Source organism: Solea solea, chromosome 20 (genome assembly GCF_958295425.1).
Source record: "Solea solea chromosome 20, fSolSol10.1, whole genome shotgun sequence".
In the NCBI taxonomy this organism is placed as follows: Eukaryota; Metazoa; Chordata; class Actinopteri; order Pleuronectiformes; family Soleidae; genus Solea; species Solea solea.
In genome coordinates, this window is record NC_081153.1 from 13,788,105 (window position 1) to 13,811,007 (window position 22,903).

General features: G+C 42.1%; 1 protein-coding gene across 1 annotated transcript; it reads right to left on the reverse strand.

Annotated features, from left to right (window-relative positions):
• Positions 1–9,459: 9,459 nt before the first annotated feature.
• galnt12 (UDP-N-acetyl-alpha-D-galactosamine:polypeptide N-acetylgalactosaminyltransferase 12) lies at positions 9,460–22,330 on the reverse strand. The gene is made up of 10 exons (XM_058619431.1): positions 21,192–22,330; positions 19,842–20,011; positions 19,129–19,318; positions 18,743–18,928; positions 18,324–18,441; positions 17,394–17,570; positions 15,493–15,624; positions 15,148–15,261; positions 14,160–14,315; positions 9,460–12,601 (listed from the first exon to the last, which is right to left on the reverse strand). Exons 1-10 carry the CDS (start codon positions 21,584–21,586, stop codon positions 12,461–12,463), a joined length of 1,779 nt encoding a protein of 592 aa, XP_058475414.1. The 5' UTR covers positions 21,587–22,330; the 3' UTR covers positions 9,460–12,460.
• Positions 22,331–22,903: the final 573 nt, after the last annotated feature.

Genomic DNA, 22,903 nt, shown 5'->3' on the forward strand with positions numbered 1-22,903 from the left:
ACTAGAGTGGAGAGAGTTGGAAAAACGCCTGTACATAGTTTCCATTTTTTGGCCTGTTCTTGGACATTGAGACAAAAACTCAAACTTCAAATAAACAGTATTTTAACATGCAGTACATTGTAATTAACTGCCAGATATTTAAAGTTATTCTGGAAAAACCGGCAAAAGCACTTAGTTACCTGACGTTTTCTGGCCCTTTTATGGTTAAAATAACCATAGGTCCAGCCTTAGGTGTTAAAGGGACAATATCACTGACAAAGGTATAGTTAAGGTTGCAGGTGTGGTGAGTGAAAGAAGATACACCAATGTTATTTAAATCAGCATTTCTGGAAAATTCAGAGTCTATTAAATGGATGTCACTCTTCCTTCCCATTTGAAGAATTACTATCAGACAAAGTAACACCACAAAACAACAACAGTGACCAAATTTATTCATGCAGTATGTTTAAAAATCAAAATGCTTAAGGCTAATCATACGTTTGAGTGCATAATCAAAGAGCTGCTGTGGGTAGCAGTTTGGAAGTAACCCAGCCAACCGTGCTGGCACATTCAGCTTCCCCCCCTCAACATGGCACAAAGGTCTAATAGCTGTGGCACTTGAGCTTGATGAAAGCAGGCCGATGAAAGCGGAGTTAGGCAGTAAGAGGAGTTGGCCCTGCTCGCTGCCTCTCCTCCACATGTCTGCAGGCTCATTATCAGCAAGAAGGCTCAATGAGTGTATTCCTGCATGTACTATTTCTATACCACTACCTGCTGAGTATTGCTCACCTTTCACTTTTTGTGCACAATTACTCCAAATACTGGGGCCTCGTTCACACGTAGCAGTGTGGACACTTGTAGTTCAGCTTGGTGAGGCGGTGAGGAGAATGCTGTCATGCACATTTTGTTGTGGAAGTGGCAGATGTTCCTATCCCAAAAAAGGCTTATGCTCCCCCCCCCCAAATAAAAAAGGTGTGGTTTGTTTGATAACATAGCATGACGTCACACATTTTATCGAGCTTGTCAAACATGACACGTGATTTACATGAGGTTTGTCTGACCCAGTAATTATGTATAATATTTTAAATCTGCAGTACACAACTTTTGGTGATTTTTGTTGTTGTTGATTAAACTATGTTGTCAAACAATACTATAAGGAGCTGTCCACGCAAAAACTAGTGTAGGTGAATCTGCTAAAGGTTTTTTTTATCCACATGGAAACAGTGCTTGAAACTGTTAAAAACAAGGAAATCTCAAAAACATAGACAGTGCACTACTTTGGGGAAACGATGATGTCATAGTCCCACATATCTTCCTCCTGTTGCTGGAGATTGTTTAGTCTATTTGCTTTATGATTACTTGTATTTTCTTTCCTTAGTTGACCTGGATTGGTCCGTTCTGTCTCTCCTTCTGTGATTGTATACATTGTAATGCATATTAATTCAAATAATGTTTAAAAAACTAAAAAAAATGCGCTCACAGTGTTCATGCTAAATGCATATGCTGAACGTCATTAGTATGTGCATTAAGAACAGCATAGAGATCATTTAGAGAAAGTCCTGTTTCTGTTTGGACAAGGCTTAAGACCTGACCGAGGGAGCGCTTGTGTGTATACACCTGCACTGCAGGTTTGGGTGGGAACAAGACGCGTTTATTCCGTCCATTTTAACAGCAGATTCTTTGGGGTTTTAGTAATACTTGTTTGCAGCCGTCTCACTTTACTCGTGCAATGTTTCCATTGCCTCCATCTGTCTTTTTCTAAAATGAGTCACTTGCTGTGTGCAGCACCAGAGCGTCACTGGGCGACATGAGATCTAAACACTGCGATACTGAGAGACACAGAGAGTCGTGTGGCGCTGATCGACTTAAATCAGCATCGTGTGAACTCATCTAACAATGGTTAGAATGTAAGAAGTATTTAGTACGACGTATTGGACTTTATAGACATAATGTGACAGAGTGATTAAGAGTGAGTGGCTCCAAGTGATTCGTGGGTCCACACTCGACAGAAGCACATGGGAGCAGGAAATCATCCCACTGACATTCATCCAGCAGGGGCAGGTGAGGTTATAGCAACCACAAGCAATTAGCACATCATCTGACAGCATGAGTATTCTGCTTCTTGTCTCTCTGCTGAGAGATTTCCGGAGCCCTGCGACGTTGAGCCTTATCGATTGGCATGCTGGAAAGGTCAGTGACTTGGCCCGCTGCCGGTTATCCCCAACCCCCCCACCCCCCACGTTGCACTGCACCCACAATGATCCATTGTCCAACTCGGACGGCGCCATGCACCAGCAGAAGAGGAAGAACACAAACCTATATAACCTTTCAATCATCGCCAGGCACCGTAGTCCTTTATTTCTGAACACCGCTTTAGTTTGAAATAGTAGTGCATAACTTTAAGTGTCATTGAAGCATTGTTCAATGAGTTCACACTTGATTCAATCAGCTCACCTCTCTGTATTTGTCATTGTAGCAGTGTTTAGAAATCCAGTCACGCTGCAGCCTGCACACAGGAAATGATTTGTCTCATATCGAGACAGAAAGAGGCAACAGCATCAGTGTGCTAGTAAAGCAGTAGCAGTAGTTGTAGTAGTAGACAGCTGCCAACAGGTTGGATTTATGACTGGAAACACAAAGAAGCACTCACTCTTCAGTTTCAGAGGTGGATTCTACTACTCACAAAACCCGGTCGTTCAGCAGTTTCATTGGAAAAATGCTTCTCGTCTCAACCCGTCCTGGTGCTGCTGCTGTAGACACACGGATGCTGCCTCAGTCAGATCTGATGTTACAGAGGCAGAAAAGTTATTATCACTATTGTCTTAGATTCAACACACTCTCAATCCTGGTCCTGTGGAGCCACTGCCTCGTTTTAGATGTTTCCCTGCTCCAACACACCTGATCCAAATGAACGGCTCGTTATCAGGCTTGATGAGAGTTAATGTTAATCAGGTGTGCGTGCCAAGGTTATGAGTTAACGAAAACTAACTACATAACGAAAACTAGAAAAGTAAAACCTAGAGATTTCAAAAGGAGAACTAACTGAAAATGAACTGTGTGTTTATAAAACTTAACTAAAATTGCAGCGAAAATGTGCTTAGTTCTTCCATAATAAAACGTTTATTTATTTGTTTTTGTTTACAATGTGACACATAAGTCTTTGCAAGTTAAACATAACATTTATTATGTAGTTAATTGGGCTGATTTGGTTCATCTAAATGAATCAAACACCTTAGTCTACTTCCTTGTAGAATATTTGACTTAATTGACTAATAAACATTTAAAATGGCATCATTTGCTGGTGGTTTTATGACATAATACTTACTATGGCCTTTTTGAATGATGCACCTGGCAAATACTCCATATTACAAAGAAACTAACACTACGGCTAATAAAAACAAAACTCAAACTAAGCATTTACAAAAAGTCAAAACTAATGAAAAGTGATTTTAACAACGGTGTGTTAAAGCATCTAAAACATGCAGGGCAGTGGGTCCTCAGGGACCAAGATTAGACCAGAGGAGCCCTGGTGGAGGTTTTTCCTCTGTCATATATACGACGCAACTTCACGACCAAGCGCTTGTTTTTTTGCAAGGATTTGTTGCGCCGTATCTAAACTTTGCATGCTGTAATTTCTTGCAGCGTATTGTTTCGAGACGTTCGTCATTACATTTGGTCAGTGCTAGAATAAGCGGTGTTCTCATAAATCCATTACATTTGTGCTGAGCTAAGCCAATCGGCTGCTGATTGTAGCTTCACATTCACCTCGGAGACGTACTTAATTTAGAAAGTAAAATTACTTGAGGTAATAAAGAGGGAGGGGACGGAGGGGAGGGGAGGGGAGGGGAGGGGAGGATAACCACTGACAGGCATCCCCTAATGAATATGTTTTTATCAACTCCAAATAAGGCGTCAGCTCAACGACTTAGATGATTAATACCATGTGTACGCTGCATCAATCTGAGTTAAATTTCCACTGCCAGGGCAGCTGGTTGTCTGTCTGACCAAGCACATCATCATCACATCAGTAATGAATTATGCAGACGCAGGGATTTTCCTTTTTTTCTTTTTCTTTTACTAGACTTGGTGACTGCTAACTCTAAGTGCTGCCTCTCTTTAGGAAGAACATTAGGGCAGTTCTCAGATGAGCGTGAGCTCGACTGCTTCCTGCTTCTTCTACCCCGTTTCCCGTCCACGAGCTAAGATTAATACTGTGCAGCAATTAATTCCCTGGCAGGAAAAAAAACAATATTTAAAGAGCACTTGAGAAAAAAAGACCACAAAACAAAACACAAAGCCCAGATTTGTGAGTCTGCTGCGTGCGGCAGGTTGTATTTGCTACACACACCGACAGACAGACAGACAGACGTGCGTGTGTGTGCTCACGTGGACGACCATCACAATTAACTTTCACGCTGCCTCCGCAAAGTGATGAGGCATTTCATTGGCACACATGACTTCACCCAGACAGCAAAGGGATCTGTTCGTTTGACCTGAATCGCTACACCCCTTAAGTGAAAAAGCCCCTCAAGAGACGGCAGAATTTAATTTAATCGTGCACTATTAGAGGCAGTGTAGCTGCCCTTAGTGCTGTAAATCAGAGGATGCAAGGTGTAGGATTTACTGCATCTCCTGGGAGTGATGGGAAGAAAAAAAAAAAGCTGCATCAGACGGCAAGATCTCACTCAGTCATTCTTAAAAGCCTAAAATAAATTCTCCAACGTGAGACTGAATCTCACTCAGAAAGTGTAATGAAGTTAATTCTCTAATGTGTTTGTTCTCAAAGTGCGGTAGGTGTCCCACCAGTGGTACGTGAGCTTCCTCTGGTGGTACTTGGAGGAAAATCATACCAGGGTATCACTCCATCCTAATCTAAGCTCACTATACCAGGAAAAGACCAGTTGTTCCCATTCCCGCGTTCTCCCCGTGTGTGCATGGGTTTTCTCCAGTTACTCCGGTTTCTTCCCAAAGTCCAAAAACAAGCAGAAGTTCACTGAATACCCTAGATTGACCTCCATTGTCTTCTGTGATTGGCTCCAGGTGAAGCCCAAATTAAGCAATTTTCTGCAGGGGTGGACAATCCAGTTTGTGGCCAAGCCTGAATGGTTTCCTTTTTAATTTAGTCTTATATTTTCCCCACCTGAAACTCGAAAACGGATCAAGGCCTGAGAAAAAAATACTAAGAATTAATAACAACTGAATGCATGAGGTACACATTTGACTGAATGGAACTAAGTGTCTAAAACAAATCAACCACATCTAATTTTTCCAAAGAAAAAATAAATAAATATACATATACACGCAGTTAGAGTTTTCCCCAGGGGTTTGGCGGCCCATTTGGCAAGCAATCATGTAATGTGATGACGTGAGATGTACGGGAGTGAGGGGGGGGGGGAAATGGTTAATTGCCTGTGGAAGCATTTTCTTTAGGAACACATTAAAGAGGTGTTCTGTGACTGTTCTGCAGGCAACGCCGGGGGAGCCTGTGAAAAATGACAGCCTGCCAGGGTGTAAATCACAGTGACTCTGGTATTCTCTCTTAAGCAGAATATGAGTTGCTGTATGAGAGGCTTTTTCTTTTCTTTTTTAACACTGAAAACTCAGCCTCACAGAGTGCATCAATCCATCTGAAGAGCCGAAACGTAACAAGGCACCATAGGAACAAAATGTTGCCTTGGACTCTCTATTTATATCCCAGTGCACGTCGTTTACATTACGGAGGACACATATTTCCAGGCTCTGCCACGTCCATTTGCTATGGGAGGAAAAAAGAGTGACAGGCTCCTGTTTTTAGCAGACAAGTGTGATATGCACAGTGACTCCTTCTCTGCTCCTCATAATTAACTCCATAATTGGCGGCGTCACCATAAATGATACAACGGTGAGAGATGACAGAAGATGGGAGCAAAATTGTTTCACTAAATTAAGAACACCGGACCGGACAATAAAAGTGGCCTTTCACTCCGACCACAAAGATTCTATTCATTTACGGGCTGAAAATATCTAATTGCAATTTTCCCGCCAAACACAAATCAAGGTTTAGGTCAATATTCATTGTGTAATAGATTCAAAGTTTTACCAAACAATAACACAATTTAAAACTTAAAAAAAAAGACATTTGCACAGAGGATAATCTATTAATACATAGATTAAATCTATTATATACTATATACGGATTCTATTCCACTTGTTCCACTTGCCGTTTAAAAATATCTCCTTTGAGTCACTTTTTTTACGGGAATAAATACGTCTTTTTGTGGGAGTAATTGCATCTTCCAATTTCACAAATTCCACAAGCGGCACACACACGACGGAGGATCAGAAACCACCTGTCGCCTCTTGCATATTTGTCGCTCTGCAACAAATGGTCACAAAGTGACAAGTGACTCATTATCAAGGACATGGTCCCCGATGTCATTAGCAAAGCTACGACCTTCTAATTTGCAGCAATCGCAAAGGGCAAGATATTATCCACAGTCCACTTTTAGGGATATCGACTTGATATAATGATTCACACAAGTTAAAACTGTGCCCAAAGAAAATGGCATCCTAAGGTTTTAATAATAGGAATAGCACGTCGAGTGTTGTGTGTTTGCTGCGCGAGGATTTTGGATTTAAATCACAGCAGATGGGCGGAAAAACACGGATCGTTGAAACTCTCAGCCGAATCATATTTTGGAGCTGGAGAATTTCGACGTTGTTTCCGCAAATGAGATCGTGGCGAGGTCCAACTCGGCTGACATAACACAGTGGGCAACTCAAGGCAACGCAGCAACAATCAATCTGCCTTTGATGCGGCACTGGCTGCTTTCACAGACATGGATTAGTCGAGATTGGTCCGACACTGACGAAAGGCTTTGAGCTGAAAGAGCGTTTAAGTCCAGGCTCGTCTGGGAAACCGGTCCCTCAAGTATTAGGAGGAATTCTGAGGACATCGTTTGAAGCAAATAATTCCTCTCATAGTTGCGGCGCTCAAGTGTTTCTGTGGTATTCGTGTCACTCCACTGTTATAAATAAATAAATAAATAAATAAGCATACTTCTAGGACCATCTTTGCTACAAAACCCACCAGAAGTTGCTTGTGTTTACAATTTTGCACATCTGTTGTGTTGACAGCTGACATGTTTTCTGTCTTTGTTTTCAGGAAAAACTGGTTTCCATTAGAGGTAGGGTTGGAGATCCTGGAGAAACAGGAAGAGCAGGCTTCAGACTTCCCTCCGAAGCTCCGCCTCCACATCACAGGAACGTGCAACAAACAAAAGATTCACGGGCAACTTCCGGTGCTTTTTTTTGGATAATTGTTGACATAAAGTTAACCTACCTGTGCACCACGTCATCACTTTGTAGTTGGACTTTCAGTTGTCACCACCGCTCAAACGCAGCAGCGATGTTCACTCTGGTCTTGGATTCAGGTTTTCATCAGCCTTTTTCTTGGCAGGAGCTTTCCCAAAAACGGTCTTTCTTTTCCGACCGACACCTGTTGTTGGCACCTTTTTCTGTCATAACGTTGCTGCAACTGTCTCTTTGGATTCAGCAAGTCGTCTGAGCATGCGCGATTAGTGCACAGAGAGGCGGTATGCACATGGCAGTTTGATTGATGCATCGCGATCCAATTATTTCATACGGGCCGTTCAATATGATTGGATGTTGTTCTTACAGGCCTTTCAATGCATTAATGAATTGGTTACAATGGGGTTGTGAAGAGGATTTAAGAGGAGAGGAGTAAAAAATGATCACCCACCCCACCTTTAAATTGATGAGCACTGCCAAATAGCAATGACGCACAAACAAAACTGTAGTAATTTGCTCAGACATGACTGGTGAACTGTGCAATAGTTGGTTATGGTTGTTTAAACAAATTTGCCACCCGAGAGAGACCGCATGGAAAAGGCTCACACAGAAAACGCAACGCCGCCTCTGTAACTAGGCCTCACATGTTTGCTGCAACGTCTGGAGTCCCTCCTGAAAGTGAAAGTGTGTCATCTAATGTATGCAGCCAACAGGCTCCGTCTCCTAAGCTGTGCTGGGTATTGGGGACGACGCAAACTAAACCAACACGGAGAGCGGAGACGGCGTTCCCTTTGCTGGTGTTTATGCGTGTGCTCCCATGGTTCCCCGTCACTCCCTGACAACTGACATCTAAGCACCTCCAGAGACTGGCACCGCGGGGAGTCATGTTTAGCATTATCTTTAAAGACACATATGAAGCGTGCCACATGTAAAGACGCAGAAATATTGGTCCCATCTCTTGTGTTTCACTGGGATGAACGTTGGGACATTTCATTGCACTGTTTCCACGGGGGGAGGGGATGCAGTGAAGGGCTTGAGGGTGCAGCAGACAGCAGTATCGCCACAGTCCTTCTGCAGCACTGCTACTTGCCAAAAATCTGTACAGACACTTTGAGCAGCGTCTATGCAGATTCCTGTCAAAAATGTTTCCATCACAGCCTCCTGTGCAAGACGGAGAATAGCTCGTCTCATGCAGTGACGTCAACGGGGTAAAAATATCCCTCAGTGTTATTATTGGCAGTGAAGCACACACTGGGATTGCACCTTCTGTAGGTCTTTAAAAACGTGTAGGGTTCATATAAAAGGTATCAAAAACAAAGTGAGCACACAGGAGTGTGGTCATCTTCTGCTGCTGGAGCCCATCTGCTTCAAGGTTTGATGACGTGTCCTTGGACTGTCGTGTCTCTATCATTTGGAACCAGTTTGCCTCTTAACTCTGGCATTAACAAGGATTTTTGCTCCAAGAACTGCTTTTTCTCCTTTTTGGACCATCTCAATAAACCCTGGACCTGCTGTGTGTTGGAGCAGGGAAACAACATGCAGGGCAGCGGGTTCACCAAGCACCACGATTGAGAAACACTGCCTTAGAGATTATAGTGCGGGAACACTCCCAATAGATTTATAGCATTTCATGAAAAACTCTGGCACCAAACACCTGGTGCTGAACGATTTTGTATAAATATCTAATTGCAATTGCAGAGGGAATGGTCATTTTTATCCTATTTCTTCTCATTATTCATTTGAATAACATATTTAAAATGATTACCAATGTGTGATATTTGTGCAGTTCTGTGAGGAAACAAGGGCGTTTTCTTCAGTTTGTAGAATATGATATGTAATAGGTTAACTAAATATTAGCTTTAAAATGCAGTTGAACATGTGTACACAAAGAAGTGCATATACTTTTTAGTACCAACCTAACCGATGTACGCCATCTCCGTGCCTTCGGTAGAAAGCGAAGTGCTATTACTATGAAAACAAAAGAGCAGAGCATTGCCACAGATTAACCACCACCTCATTCATCAGCTGGGAATCAAACTAATCAGACATGGTCGGGGAACCTCTCCATTCTTCTACTCTCATTTCGCCAAAAAGCATCTCGATTCACATCACCGTCACATTAAAATGCACATTGTGAGCACATAAAAATTGAACATTACAACAGTATTTATGCGTTTCAACAATCATGCCGATATCAGATATGGTCCATTTATTGGATCCACCAATACAAAAATGAGGTTATGTTACATTATTTATTTTCCTCTAACAATACCAGACCACCAGAGTTATCGACACCTGACATTTTCTTGAATTCCAGCATTAATATTTGTGCATTATTAACAACTTCAATAATGGTCTCCGCTGGGATTTGTGACACAGAATTAGGTACAAAACAGCACCACTCGGTCCTTGAAGGTTGGGCGATGGTACAATCGCCAAATTTGCGTGTACAAGTGCGCCGACAGAACCCCAAGAATATCAGCGCTCTTTACGACAAAGAGAGACATAAAAGCCCTTTACAACCTGCCAGATATACGACCCCCCCTTCTGGCGAATGTGAATTTTATTGCAGCTGCCTGTAGAATATCAAATTAGCATACAATATAATGCCCCCCCCCCGTCCCCCGTCCCGTATGTAGGACATGTCTGGGAAAAACAGATGGTCACAGTGAACAATAAATAACCTTTTTTGAATAATGAGATGGAATATTTTTACTGCATTCACAGGCTTAAGACGCAAAAAAAATAAAAAAATGGAAAAGCTGTCACTTCAAGTTACAAGTGTTTGATGCATAAAGCATGAGCACTGTATTCAAACAGCCGTTTCACCTGCTCCTGCTGAAACTCAGCCTCCATGGATGACACGGAGTCCTGAATCATGGAAAGATAATGACGAGTTCAAGAGTTTGCAGGATTGCCCGGGACTGTCAGGACTTTCCCGGACACTCAGTGCATATTATTTACTTCTATTAGGGCCACAATCGAGCTTTGTCCCCAACCTGGCCCCTTTTTGGTTTCACAGACAGATGCCACACGCCCCTTCCTATGTAAAGCTGACCATAATCTTCCCTCTCATCTGTTTGTAACCAAGCTTTCCTCTCTCCACAACCATAAACTGCACGTAATGCCGGCAGAAGCCCAGTGGGGAACTTTGACCTGAGGATTTAATCCATACTGCGACGTGCTTGGAATGTATTTCATGGCTTCGTCCTGCTCAGAGCAGCTCTTTCCCACTGTGATAAAACTGTAAACCCATGTTCATTGTGAGTGATCAGGTCTTGATGTTTTTCACATTACTGTACATTCATCATACATGGCAAAGTAAGGGCTTCCTATTCCACCCTTAATGGTATTTCTCCATCTCACATTTGCCGTATTGTGAGTAATAAACTAATTTAGCACGACCATCCCATAACATCAATTCCCCACACCGGTCCTTTGAGACTCGTGGGTCAACGGCCTCTGAAGGTTAATGGTAACATGGAAACAGAGGTCACGCCTCCATTATCTCCTTCTACTGTTAAAAACTGTACAATCGGTGACTTTAGTTCATCAATCAAACCTCGCGTGTACAAGTGCTCTTCTGAGGAGGAGGATTTGGCTGGAAACTGTCCAAGAGATAAGTCCTCCACTGCACACCTCAAACACAGAGAGACAGAAACACAGAGGTGGTGATAAAAGAATTGGGAGAGAACCAGAAAATCAATCAGAAAGCCATCTGCCATCCCGGGACTCAGGAGACACCAACAACTGTCTCTTCCTCCGCCGTGTTTTCCCTCAGTCCCTCTGCATCGCCTGAGGGACAGTCTCACGAGTGACCACAGCTGGGGACAGAGGAATCTATGCTTGTCCAATTGTGACGAATGGAAACAGAGTTAGAGTGCACAGATCAGTACAACCCCACCGAGTGTATTCATTTACTCGTGGGAACGCCTCCTCGCTCCTCAGCAGGTGCACGTGTGTGTGTGTGTGCGTGTGTACTGTAAATCTCAACTTTGTGACAAATAACACATTCACTTCAAGAGCAGTTCTCATGATTCTATCACGGTGAAGCGATGTCATACGATTGATTCATGGGCTTTTTACACTAGGCACTTCCAACAGGTTCCACGCGGACGAGGAAGATGAGGGCGAAGACCCAAATCTGTGTTACATCAGACATCAGTGTTTATGCATTTGCACCCGCCACCGTTAAACGAACATTCACACCGATGCATCACCGGCGGTGAGTCTGCAGCGACGCTACGACATACTGTAGCAGTCCTTCTGTGTCGCCCGCGAGATAAATAATTTAAAACAAAGAGACTTTACACAACATGAATTAAACCCATAAAAAAGTAGCTGTGGATCCAAGATGCAATGGCAAAGTACAATATGCTGAATGTTTTCTTTTTTTTGTGCTTTTCAAATAACTCTGTAAAAGCAGGATCAGTACAGCCTTGTTATCTGTGATTTAAGTTTGCATAACGCCTGTGATCTAAACATGCACTCAAATGTCCTAAAAACGTTCTCAAAATATCTTTTGATCTACTTTTCTCCTGACAAACAAAAAAAGAAAGCAGAGGTGAATAAAATAGAATGCAACAAGGCGCTTTGGCGCCCTCTACAGGATAAGATGGATATAACCTAAATGGCGTCATGGAGAAATCACAGTCATGTCTGCCACTAACTCCTAACAGGCTGCTCCGGATGTGATGAGCGAGGTATTAAGTAGTTGTTTCAATAGAGGCACACATGTGTCAGAGCTTATCCATGTGTGCTTAAAGCACTAAGTTGGTCTCATTCTGAAAGAGTTCACCAGCACAGGAGAGTAAAGGAAAAGAAAGTAAATTAGATTAATAAAAAGGACTTTCTGTAGCTCATCACCCATTCTCAAACACCCCCTTGATTAGAAACACATTTCATATTCCAGCAGGTTCCCGTCTCCCAGCAACAGCAACCAAGATTTTCTTTTTCCCTGCATGTACATTATGTTTTCCTATAGATCAGTTAAATCCAGCTGGCAGGAGATTGTGCAAAAGATGAAGTTTGGAAGAGAGCACATTCGCTTTCCTCCTTTAGGCTCCTTTTCAGAGCAAGGCACGCATTTCCGGAAAAAAACAAAAAAAACAACACAGTTCATTGATATCCCTCCACAGTGTGTTGGTCCTGAAACGACATCATGTGTACATTACATTCGGCGTCCAAGCTTTTATGCTTTTTCCTCAAAGAACCACTTTTGGCGAAGGTTGTCAGAGCACGGCTGGAGCGATGGGGCCCCACTCCCGCTGTCTTTATCCTTGTCTAGTGCGTGAACACACTTCTGGCTCGCCACATGGTACAGAGTCCCGTCCTGAAAACAGCCAGGTGTGAGAATATAAAATGTGAACATATTAGTTACATCTTCACCCTTTAAACACCTAAATCTCAAAATGTTTTTTTTGCTTACTTTAAACATTAAAAAGGGACAGAAAGTTTCCTGTGAGTAAGTTCTTTTGCCCATTTTTCCAGAATAACTTTCAATATCTGGCAGTTATTTACGATTTACTGCATGTTAAAATAGTGTATTAACGATTTAAAATGAAGAAAAACAAAAGGTTTTATTCAAAACACTGTAGTATTTGAACAATATAAAACATATTTTAAGTAACATTTGTTTAAGGTTTTTGTCTCAATGTCCAAAAACAGCCAAAAAAAAGAGTGAAATTACCGTAATAACCACTTAGACGTCTCAGCTTTTCAGAAAGCGTTGGAATTTTTCCCGATAGCACAAACCGCTATGCACTTACAGTAATGCAAAGTGCACTTACGTGTCGTCTGTGATACGCTCGGTGTTAAAGGGTTAACAAGTAGCTGCTAATGTAGCTCTTTATTTTCTATTCTGCCCGTTTATCCGTCCAGTTTTCGTTCATTCTCTCCAGTTCCTCACCTCCCTCCCTTCATTGTTGAGCTCCCCTGCTCTTCTACGTCCATTCAGTCTTTACCGACTACATTTACATTTAGATGGTGTCTCTGCTGAATACATGCTAAGCGAGTTCAGACACTGTGTGATGGATACCCAGCTGGATGTTGCTCTGTGATTTACAGTTTAGTATTAGCCGCACTGGTCCCTAACATCTGGAGCTTGGCGCGGCGAGGAAATGTGCCTGACATGACTCTGTAATATGAAGTCATGTTGAGCATACAGTATATTGCCTCACAAGTTAGTATAAATAAGATTTTGGTCCTAGCAGGGACGTCACTATTCAGTTCGCTATCAAATATTTATATAATTGAAGTAAATCAGGGGTCACGAGGGCCAGACTTGATAATGTGAAGATTTCCGGGGGCCAATGGTCACTTCAGACCTTCTTTAAACAGTAGCATTGACAAACAAAATAACTTTTTTTTATTGTCACAATTATCATTTTTAAATGGAAATGTAACCAAACCTAAGCCACGCTGTGAAAAAATGAAAAAAGTATAGCAGTAATATGAGATGAGTGCGTATAGCTGTGAGTCAGAGGTTGGTTTCGAACCCTAGACTCTGGTTTCAAAACAAAACTCCTTACCAGCTGAGCTAATGGGGGTGCCGTGTGACCAAGGTCGATTTTTTGTCCAAGTACTTCCTTGGCCGTCCAAAATCTCACCGAGGGCCGTGATTAGCCCACGTGCCAGACTTTCGACATGCCTAAAGTATATATTTTACATTATATAATTCCCCTGTGTCTACAGTGTCTTCCAATTAATAAATAATATGTTATGCAACAAGCCTATTTAATAGTGAGACACTCAGAAATAATGTATATACTATTTCACCCTGGTCTAGATTGGGTCAAACAATTCCCCTGCCTCCCGATGGCATCAGAAAGTCTTTTGTTAGGGTTTTTAAGTGTGGACACAGAAAATTAAACTGAAAATAGACGCATTACCTCTCGGAGGACAAATTTCTGATCAACGGGTACGGGTTGGTCTCGTTTCTTGCACAGCTGGACAGTCAGGTAGGTGCTGATGTTGTCCCCCACAACACATCCACCAGGCTCCCTTGTGCTATATCGGATCTCGCCGTCGGTCGAGTATTCAAAGAACTGTGGGAGGAGACAACGGTGGCTGAGCTTCAGTGTACATCTGTGTGACTTTTAGTGTAACGTGTAAAATGTAATGTTCCTTTTTATTGAAGTATTATTTGTGAGTAAGTGCTCCTCCTCCTCCTAGAATGGTTTGACACAATCTAGACAATATCCACCACTTTTCCTTTGTCTTTTATCTATCAAATCCAAACCACATCTTTTCATAATAATAAATAAAAGTGTTTGTCTTTTGTGTATGTGTTATTGAGAGGGAATAAGACAAGCAGCAAGAGGCCACACACAGACGGCTGCAGGAATAACAGTGGTAACTTTCACAGTGTTTCCTTAATCACAAGGATAAAGATGTTAGAAAACACCTTTTTTATACATACATACACACATATATATATATACATATATATATATATATATATATATATATATATATATACATACATACATACATACATACATATATATATATATATATATATATACACATATACATATACATATATATATATGTGTGTATGTATATATATACATATATATGTATGTATGTATGTATGTATAAAAAAAAAATCCTGCATGTTGGCTCTCAACAAAGCCAACATGCAGTATTTTTTCCCACCTGGGATGTGGGCCTCGTCTACAAAGATAAGTTCCTTAACTTGGTTAATTAATTAATTAAATTCTTGAGGTAAAGTTCAAGTAAGATGATGCTTTGAGAAATGATTAATTATCATGTACTATGGACATCATACAAGTGCACACTATTCTGGTTGTGTATACTGTTTTGTGATCGGTTTAAAACACCAGCTATTACATGTCAAAGACCAAAGTCCAGTACCTGGTTCTGACCCATGCCATGACACGGGTAGAGGATGATCTTTTGGCCCACCACAATGTGTTCATCTCCAGGATTGTAGTCAAAGCAGTAGTTGACCTTACCCCGGTTTTTAAGCTATATAAAGGAGCAAAGCAAAAAGCAAAGTCATATCAAAAGAGAGTGTTTTTTTACACAGAGAGAGACAGAGAGAGACAGGGAGAGAGAGAGAGAGAGAGAGAGAGAGAGAGAGAGAGAGAGAGAGAGAGCTCACAGTCTTTCAAACAACTGTGGGGTAGAAAGGAAATCAAAGTCAGCATAAATTCATATTTTAACTTAAATCTGACAAAAAAAGTGATGCATTCTCACCATTCCGAACATGCCTGGCCGATCTGATGGAATGTTAATTTCAGGGTATATATTATCCAGAAACCACCTGAAGTTTTTACAGCCTAGTTTCTCTCTAAGCTTTCTCCGCTCTGACACATCTCCAAAGGCCTCCTAGAAAACAAAAAAAGCACAAATGATAGTTTGTAATATGTATGGAACTAATGAGTGAATGAGTGTCATATATATACATACATATATACATACATATATATATATATACATACATACATACATATATATATATATATATATATATATATATATATATATATATATATATATATATATACATATATATATACACATACATATATATATATACATACATATATATATATATATATATACATATACATACATATATATATACATACATACATACATACACATATATATATATATATATATACATAAAAAAGCTATGTGTACACATTATGCTGCAGTGTCAGATGATGAGCTTTTGGCGCTGCTCAGTGCTGAAATGGTATACAATAGCACCACCTACAGTGCTGTTGACATTATATTGCAATTGACCATCCTTCAAAAAAAAACAGTAAACCAGTTCTAAATCCTATTCAAAGACTTGTGGATCAAGGTGAGTACACTGCAAAAACATCTTTGCACGGGCACTTTAGACGCCAACAAAACAAATAAAGAGCTAGAGAGTGGATCCACTTTGATTCAGGTCGAGGGTGGATGACAGTACCTCTAATTGGGGCTTATTTTGTCCAGAGTATTTCCCATAGGAGACAGTCTGTTGTTAATGGGCATGAATGCTGTGGTCCATAGAAAGACAATGGGGACTTGTGTGGGCCTGTTCAGTACATCAGGCCAATCAGGGGACCTACCAGAAAACCAGAATCCAGTATATTGACCAGTAACGGTCACTGAAAAACAAATCTGAGGAAGCAACTAGACGCCAATGTGATATAGCATACATATGTAGTGATGTGCGGATCAATACTGAAATAAAGATACCTCAATATAGGCCGCTACCTCAATATAGGCTACTTCCAAGTTTAAAAGAAATAAACGGATCGGTATCGCCGATACCAGCCTGAATTTTACGGATCGGAAAGGAAATCGGTGATATCGAACATCACTAGTACATAGAAGGGCAGAATTGTCAATTAGTAAAGTACCAGGCAGTGGTAAAACCACATAAACACCTATTTCCAGATTAAAAGAACTAGATTATTGTGTTAGTACATGCTGACCAACCACACATTATGAATATAATGAAAACAAACTGATAGGTCATCTGTTAACTTCTTTCAACAAAGCAGGTTAGACAAGAGTTAGGTATATGAAAACAAAGATTATAAAAGACTAAAGATTAATCACCACCTCTGTGGAGGCTTCTGTGTCCTGAGTTTGTGTTGGAGTTAAAAGATTTAACATAGAGGAAGGCTACCTGATCTGTGTTTAGAGAGCCTCTCCTCTTAACTACAATGTGACACACTGACTCGCATGCAGGCACGCACGCATACAAAGCCAGGGCAACTATGGGATGGCACTACTCTCACCTTGTCAAGGACAGGACAGGTAGGTGACATGGAAAGGTGGTAATCACACGCCGTAACGCCCCGACAGCGCTGCCACCTCGGGTGTCTGCCGCTCATGTATCCCAAGTGTCACCTAATCAGGGGAGCTTTCACGCCACAGCGGGAGTGCCGCGTGTGCTTGTGTAGTTTGTGTTCACTCCATGAATGCAAATGTGTGTCACCGGTGAAATCAAGCCGTCAATCAGTCCGATCGCTGATGTGATGATGCCAGTTACCGAAAATATACTGCTTCACGATGTTCCATAAATACAAAAACGCATTCAAGTCATTCAAACATTCACTTGGTAAAGAAGATTGCAGAATCTGCAGACTCACCAGTCGTGCGTGGGGGTTTCTATGGTAGTAGATCTCTTTGTATTCATCCATCCAGACCTCAGCAGCTCTCACGCTGTTTGCCAGGGCTTTGTTCCGCGAATACGGGGCCTTGTTGGGGAAAATATGGCCCACGTGGGAGCATGGGTGGACCTCCAGGGTGCCCCCACACTGCCAAATCTAACATCACCAAGAGGATTTGGTTATGACTCATCCATTTCATCAGGCAACACAATGCAGGCCCTTTGTAGTCGACTGGTGTGGCAATAAAACGGTTGGTCTGTTTGTAGGGTGGGGCTAGTGTAAATATTTTCAACTGATTACATTTCAATTTATGAAGACCAAGGCGCCCTAAAAAACAACAATGTCCCTACACATGTTAGATTATATAGGTAGAAGAAGGTTACCACAAGAAGTCACTCCATGTGAACTGAGAGTGCCTATGTATGAGAAAGTAGCAACTCCTTGGCGGCCACATATTGCACCTCTAATCTGATTTTGCAACCACCTACGAAATGCTAAGGCGTCACAATAAGCAGAATTGAGAAATACAGTACATTTGCCAAGGCTGGTCACGTATAAATTTGCCATGATGGTAATTGTTGATTCAAATACAATGGACAAAACTAGACATAAATCAGACTCTAGCCTTTGAAAATTTATATTCAACTTTTTCACAGCAACAAAAGTGACTCCTTGGCCTATTTCACCGGTTCAGCTTTTGACAGCGAATGAGGAAGCCTCATTTATTAAATATAAACCAGATACGACTGCCTTTTCCACGCCGTGCTTTGTAGCTTCATGTTAAAACCATGCATCTTTCATGTCCATGTGGAGGCAGTATGTGCTTTGTGTATTTTTGTCACACAGCTGGAGGGTTGGCACATGTAGCATGTGAACATTTACAGACACTAAATGAACATCATTTCTTACTCTGAAGGAAAACTCCAGGTTTTCTCCTCCCCACACCTCCATCCCGGTGTCATATGTTCCCAGGTAATGGAAGTAGTTCTTGCTTACAGCAAATAAACCACCTGCCATCGTAGGAGACCTGAGGAGAAAAACATGTTCACACAGTAATTAGCACTCACGTTCATAAAATAACACATTTGGATAAGACAGGTGTATTTATCTGTGTGTGGTTTAGTAGCGGTAAGTAAGACATCCATCCATCTTCTACTGCTTTATCAGACATACAATTTCTATACATTTTATATCTCTTTTGTCATCTACTGTGTTTTCTATTCCCATGTCCTGCTAGAAACTTGAGTGGGATAAATAAAGTCTGTCTGTATGTTGAATCTCATTTTCAAGAGAGACCTGATATGCAGTTAAATAGTCACGTTACACACCTGATGACATCAGTGGGTGAGTGACGGCGTTTCTGCTCATACTCCGGGACAACATGCCAGGTGAAGACCAGCCGCCAATCAAACCCCCCGATCTGAGGTTCACCCGCGTTGCCTAAATACTGGAGGGTGTTCCATTCGATCACATCGATGACTGGACACACCACAGCTGAAGGCTCCTCTTTGATCCTGGTGAAGGAAGGAGAGAAAAGCTGTCGACAAGGTGGAAGCAGTTTGTAAATCTCAAATGTCTGTGTCTATCCGAGTACAGGGTATATCAAGTCTTCCGTCACTTGCACAACCGCTCTCCTGCACCTGACTTGTACAGATTTATTCGATGACAGACAATTTGACACAGTTCTTCCCTTTCCTGCTGAGGATTTTCTTACCTGTGGAGCAGCGGCTCTAACCAACCCTCATGACACTCGCAGTGGCAATCCAGGAAAGTCAGCACGTCACCCGTGGTAATGGACGCCCCTAGCAACCGGGCCCGCACCAACCCCTCCCGCTTGGTGGCGCGAATCAAGCGCACCTTCCTCAAACCTGAGATGTACCTTTCCAATGGCTCCTTTAGGTGCTCTTCAGGAAATGACACAAGTAGGAAAAATAATTAACAAGGCAATCCGAGATGGCAGACTTCACCCCAATCACGCAACAAGCCTCTGGCAGCCTCTGTTGGTCATACTGGCAAGTGCAAGTGCGGAAGCATAGACAGACAGTCAGTCAGATGGATAGACAGTGCCACCAAAACAATACTTCACTCCCACTCCGTGGAGGGAATTGATAATTATTTTCTGTGTGCATATAGGCTCTGAGCAAATATGTTTCACAAAACCATGAGGAAAACCAACACGCCAACAAGCACACCCTAAATGTGTCGGCAAAATAATAGCAGTGGGCGTGGCAGGCGTTGCTTCACTTGCGTCACCAAAATACTTTGGAGACACTCCTTATCACAATGGTGTTTGGATATTTCTGTGCATACATACAGAGGACACAAAACATTCTCGTGAAGTCTGTGGATGATTCCCCTGTAATTCTACAACATGCAAATGATCTCCTGTAGCTGGATTCCCTCATGTGTCTCCCCCCGTGTCTGTACCTCGATCACTGTAGTCGTCCACCAGGACCACCTCTTTCAGCAGGATGTCAGGCGACGTCTCTAGCACACTGTGCACAGTCCTCAGCAGGGTGGACCACGCCTCGTTGTAGAAGGCGATGACAACGGAGGTCGTTGGTAAAGAGCGGTAGTCATACTTCAGGTCATTGCAACTGTAGATGATAATTACAAATAAAATACATTTTGGGGCATTTTTCAATTAGGTAAATGAGATGCTCTAACCTTTACTGTGATTTGTTATTGTGTCTATAAGCCTGTTAATTGTGCTGCTGCCTGACTTGGACAAGACCCTTGTGGAGAAGAGATTTTTAATCTCAGTGCTGCCATAAAAAATGGTTATAAAAATATGATAATAAGACCACACAGTTAATTCCTTCTCAGCTTAACTTCAGGGTGATGATTTACTTGTGGTGTGAGAGTTGACACACTCCACCCAGGGGTGTTGTAAGGCAGTGTGGGTGGAGTCGGCGTGGGGGGGGGGGGGGAGGGGGGGGGTGGGGGGGGGGTGCTAGGATGACTCCGAGGCACTGCATATGGGCCTATGTCATCATTTAAGAAAAGAAGAGTGTGGCAAGAAAAGCTGGAGAGGAAGGAAAGGGCAGACACTCGGTTACTCAGTTTATTAAGCCTAGGACACTTGTCGAGCTGCAACTATTTTCATAATCGATTAATCTATCAAAATGCTGATTGGTGATCGTCAAAACTGGAAATGATGATGTTCTCAAATGTCTTGTTTTGTCCACAAATGAAAAATGATTAACTTTGAATGATTTCTTCGTGAACCAGAGCAAATAAATGAAGAAAATATTCAAACCGATGAATCGATTATCAAAATAGTTGTCGATTAATTTAGTAATCGATTAATAATCGATTAATTGTTTCAGCTCTAGACACTTGGCCCTGGTGGTCATCGACTGACTGCCTTTCGATAGCCACCCATAGCACTTGTTGCATATACATTTTTGGCCTCAACAGGAGCCCTGCTAATGGTTGTTAAGCCGATTCATCATGTTGAATCTGTGTCAGCATCTGTCAGTGTGATTAGCAGTTTGAACTCCAGCCATAAATCAGACGAGAAGTTACACGGAACTCAAACTATTTCACTTTGATGACTTAACAAAATGATGCACTGCCTGCCAAATGATAGTACTCCAGTTTCTTTAGCAGCATTAGTAGTTAGAAAGTTAACGTTACCTTTGTGCCCTAGCTATACTTATCTACCTAGACTACAGCACAGCTATAAGTCTACAAATAAATACAGTTTAGTGTGTGTGTGTGTGTGTTTTGGGCCACAAAACTTCTACCAACGTCCCTACTCCACCAGTTACTTACAGTGGGTTCCAGATGATAGGCACCCTGCGGTGAAGCGAGATTTTGTCACTGACATACACGTTAACCTTGTGCTTTTCGATGCTTTCCTCCTCTTTCTTTTTCTCCTCGCCCGTCAGGTGCAGTTTGACCGCTCTCCCCATCTCACCCAGGCCATTTAAATCCAGGGGGGGCTTCTCGTAGACGGGCTTCTTTAGCAGTTCATTCCCCTCCGCCGCCGCCGCCGCCACCTCCTCCTTGTCCACCTCCCTCTCCCTCTTCCTCTCAGGGGACCCCTGTCGACTAGCCGCGTTCAAGTCCTCGGAGTTGTGTCTAAAAAAGATCAGATATCCCAGCAAAGTGGCACCAAAGAGGAAGAAAAGAAACCTCGGTCGAGTCCTCCTTCCGCATGCTGCCATCGTGTAAAGGAGTAAAGCTGGGTCGAGGTTTCATGCCCCGAATAACTGCTTCACTTCCTCCGTTGCTTGTGTCCCCTTTCCAGTTTAACAGCCTTGTCACGTCCTCGTGAAGCCGGCGACGACTCGAAAGTTATCAAGCGTAGTTTCACTTTACTCCACTTCCAACGAGGCTTTGGTCTGAGGTGAGTTTCAGGTCAGTTGGAGAAATGTTCTTCAAAATGTTGTTATTTCGATGGACTTTGGAGCAGCAACACTGGAGCACACTCCTCCTTCTCCTCCTCCTCCTCCTCCTACTTCTGGTCCTCTTCTTCTTCTTCAGCGACGTCGTGGAGAAGTGTGAACGGATTAGCAAACTCGGATTATAAATGATCTCCTCGGATGAGCTTGCTACGTTTAAACCTGTGGCCTCCCTCGACTCAAAACACATCTAGGTCAAATCAAAAGATACAGACTGTGCACACAAAACACACAAACAGGCCTCGAAACAGACTTCAAATTTAGTTTGTGTGTTTTAAAGTAATAATATTTCCTGTCACGCGCAGCCTCCTGACACATAGAAGTCGGTGAAGTTTTTTAGTCCACGGTCAAGCTGGACTGAGGGAGGACAGTTCTGTTTCCGGTGCATAAAGTAAACAAAGTAAAAAATATGTGCGGGTCAAACAGAATAAAATAAAGCAAATCTTTTTCGGTTTTTCTTTTTTCCCCCTGAATTCTGTTGTTTGCAGCTGGGGCACAAACGTGTCATGTGTTCGGGGCTTTTTAGTGGGAGCAAATGAGCATCATGAGCACGTCTGCTGTAGTGTGACGTACGTCACTACGTCCTGTGAAGTGACGTTACACGTCAAAAGAGCAGTTTTGTCTTTTTTCTTTGTAGTCGTGTGGAACCCCCGCCAGTAGATGGCGCCCTAGGCAACTGCCTATGTGGTCTCAAAAGGGATACTTGAGTAAAAGTACGAGTAAGTTGAAGTCACTTTTTACGATATTAATTAAAGTTTATGACGTTTGCTGTACTTAAGTATCAAAAGCAATTTTCTGATATAAAATGTACTTACATTTTAGAAGTAAAACACATTTTAAAGGCAAGACACTTAACCCCATGTTTAAGCGTGTGAATGGGTGAACGGCAAAACTGTAGTGTAAAGCAGCTCATCAAGACTAGAAAATCTCTATATAAATACAGACTATACTCTTCTGATTTTATTTGGTAATAACAAAGATAGTTTGAGGAAATGTAGTAAGGGATAAAAGGAAAAGTTGTAAGAATATTGACAGGCTTGGGTGCCTTGCTCAGGGACTCCTCCCAGTTACATACCCAAC

Coding starts and splice junctions, on each gene's coding strand:
- galnt12 (XM_058619431.1), bottom strand. CDS start 21,586: ATGGCAGCATGCGGAAGGAGGACTCGACCGAGGTTTCTTTTCTTCCTC. Junction 18,929..19,128: donor TTAGAGCCGCTGCTCCACAG/GTAAGAAAATCC, acceptor TTCCTTCACCAG/GATCAAAGAGGAGCCTTCAG. Junction 15,625..17,393: donor GAAACCCCCACGCACGACTG/GTGAGTCTGCAG, acceptor TTTGTTTTCTAG/GAGGCCTTTGGAGATGTGTC.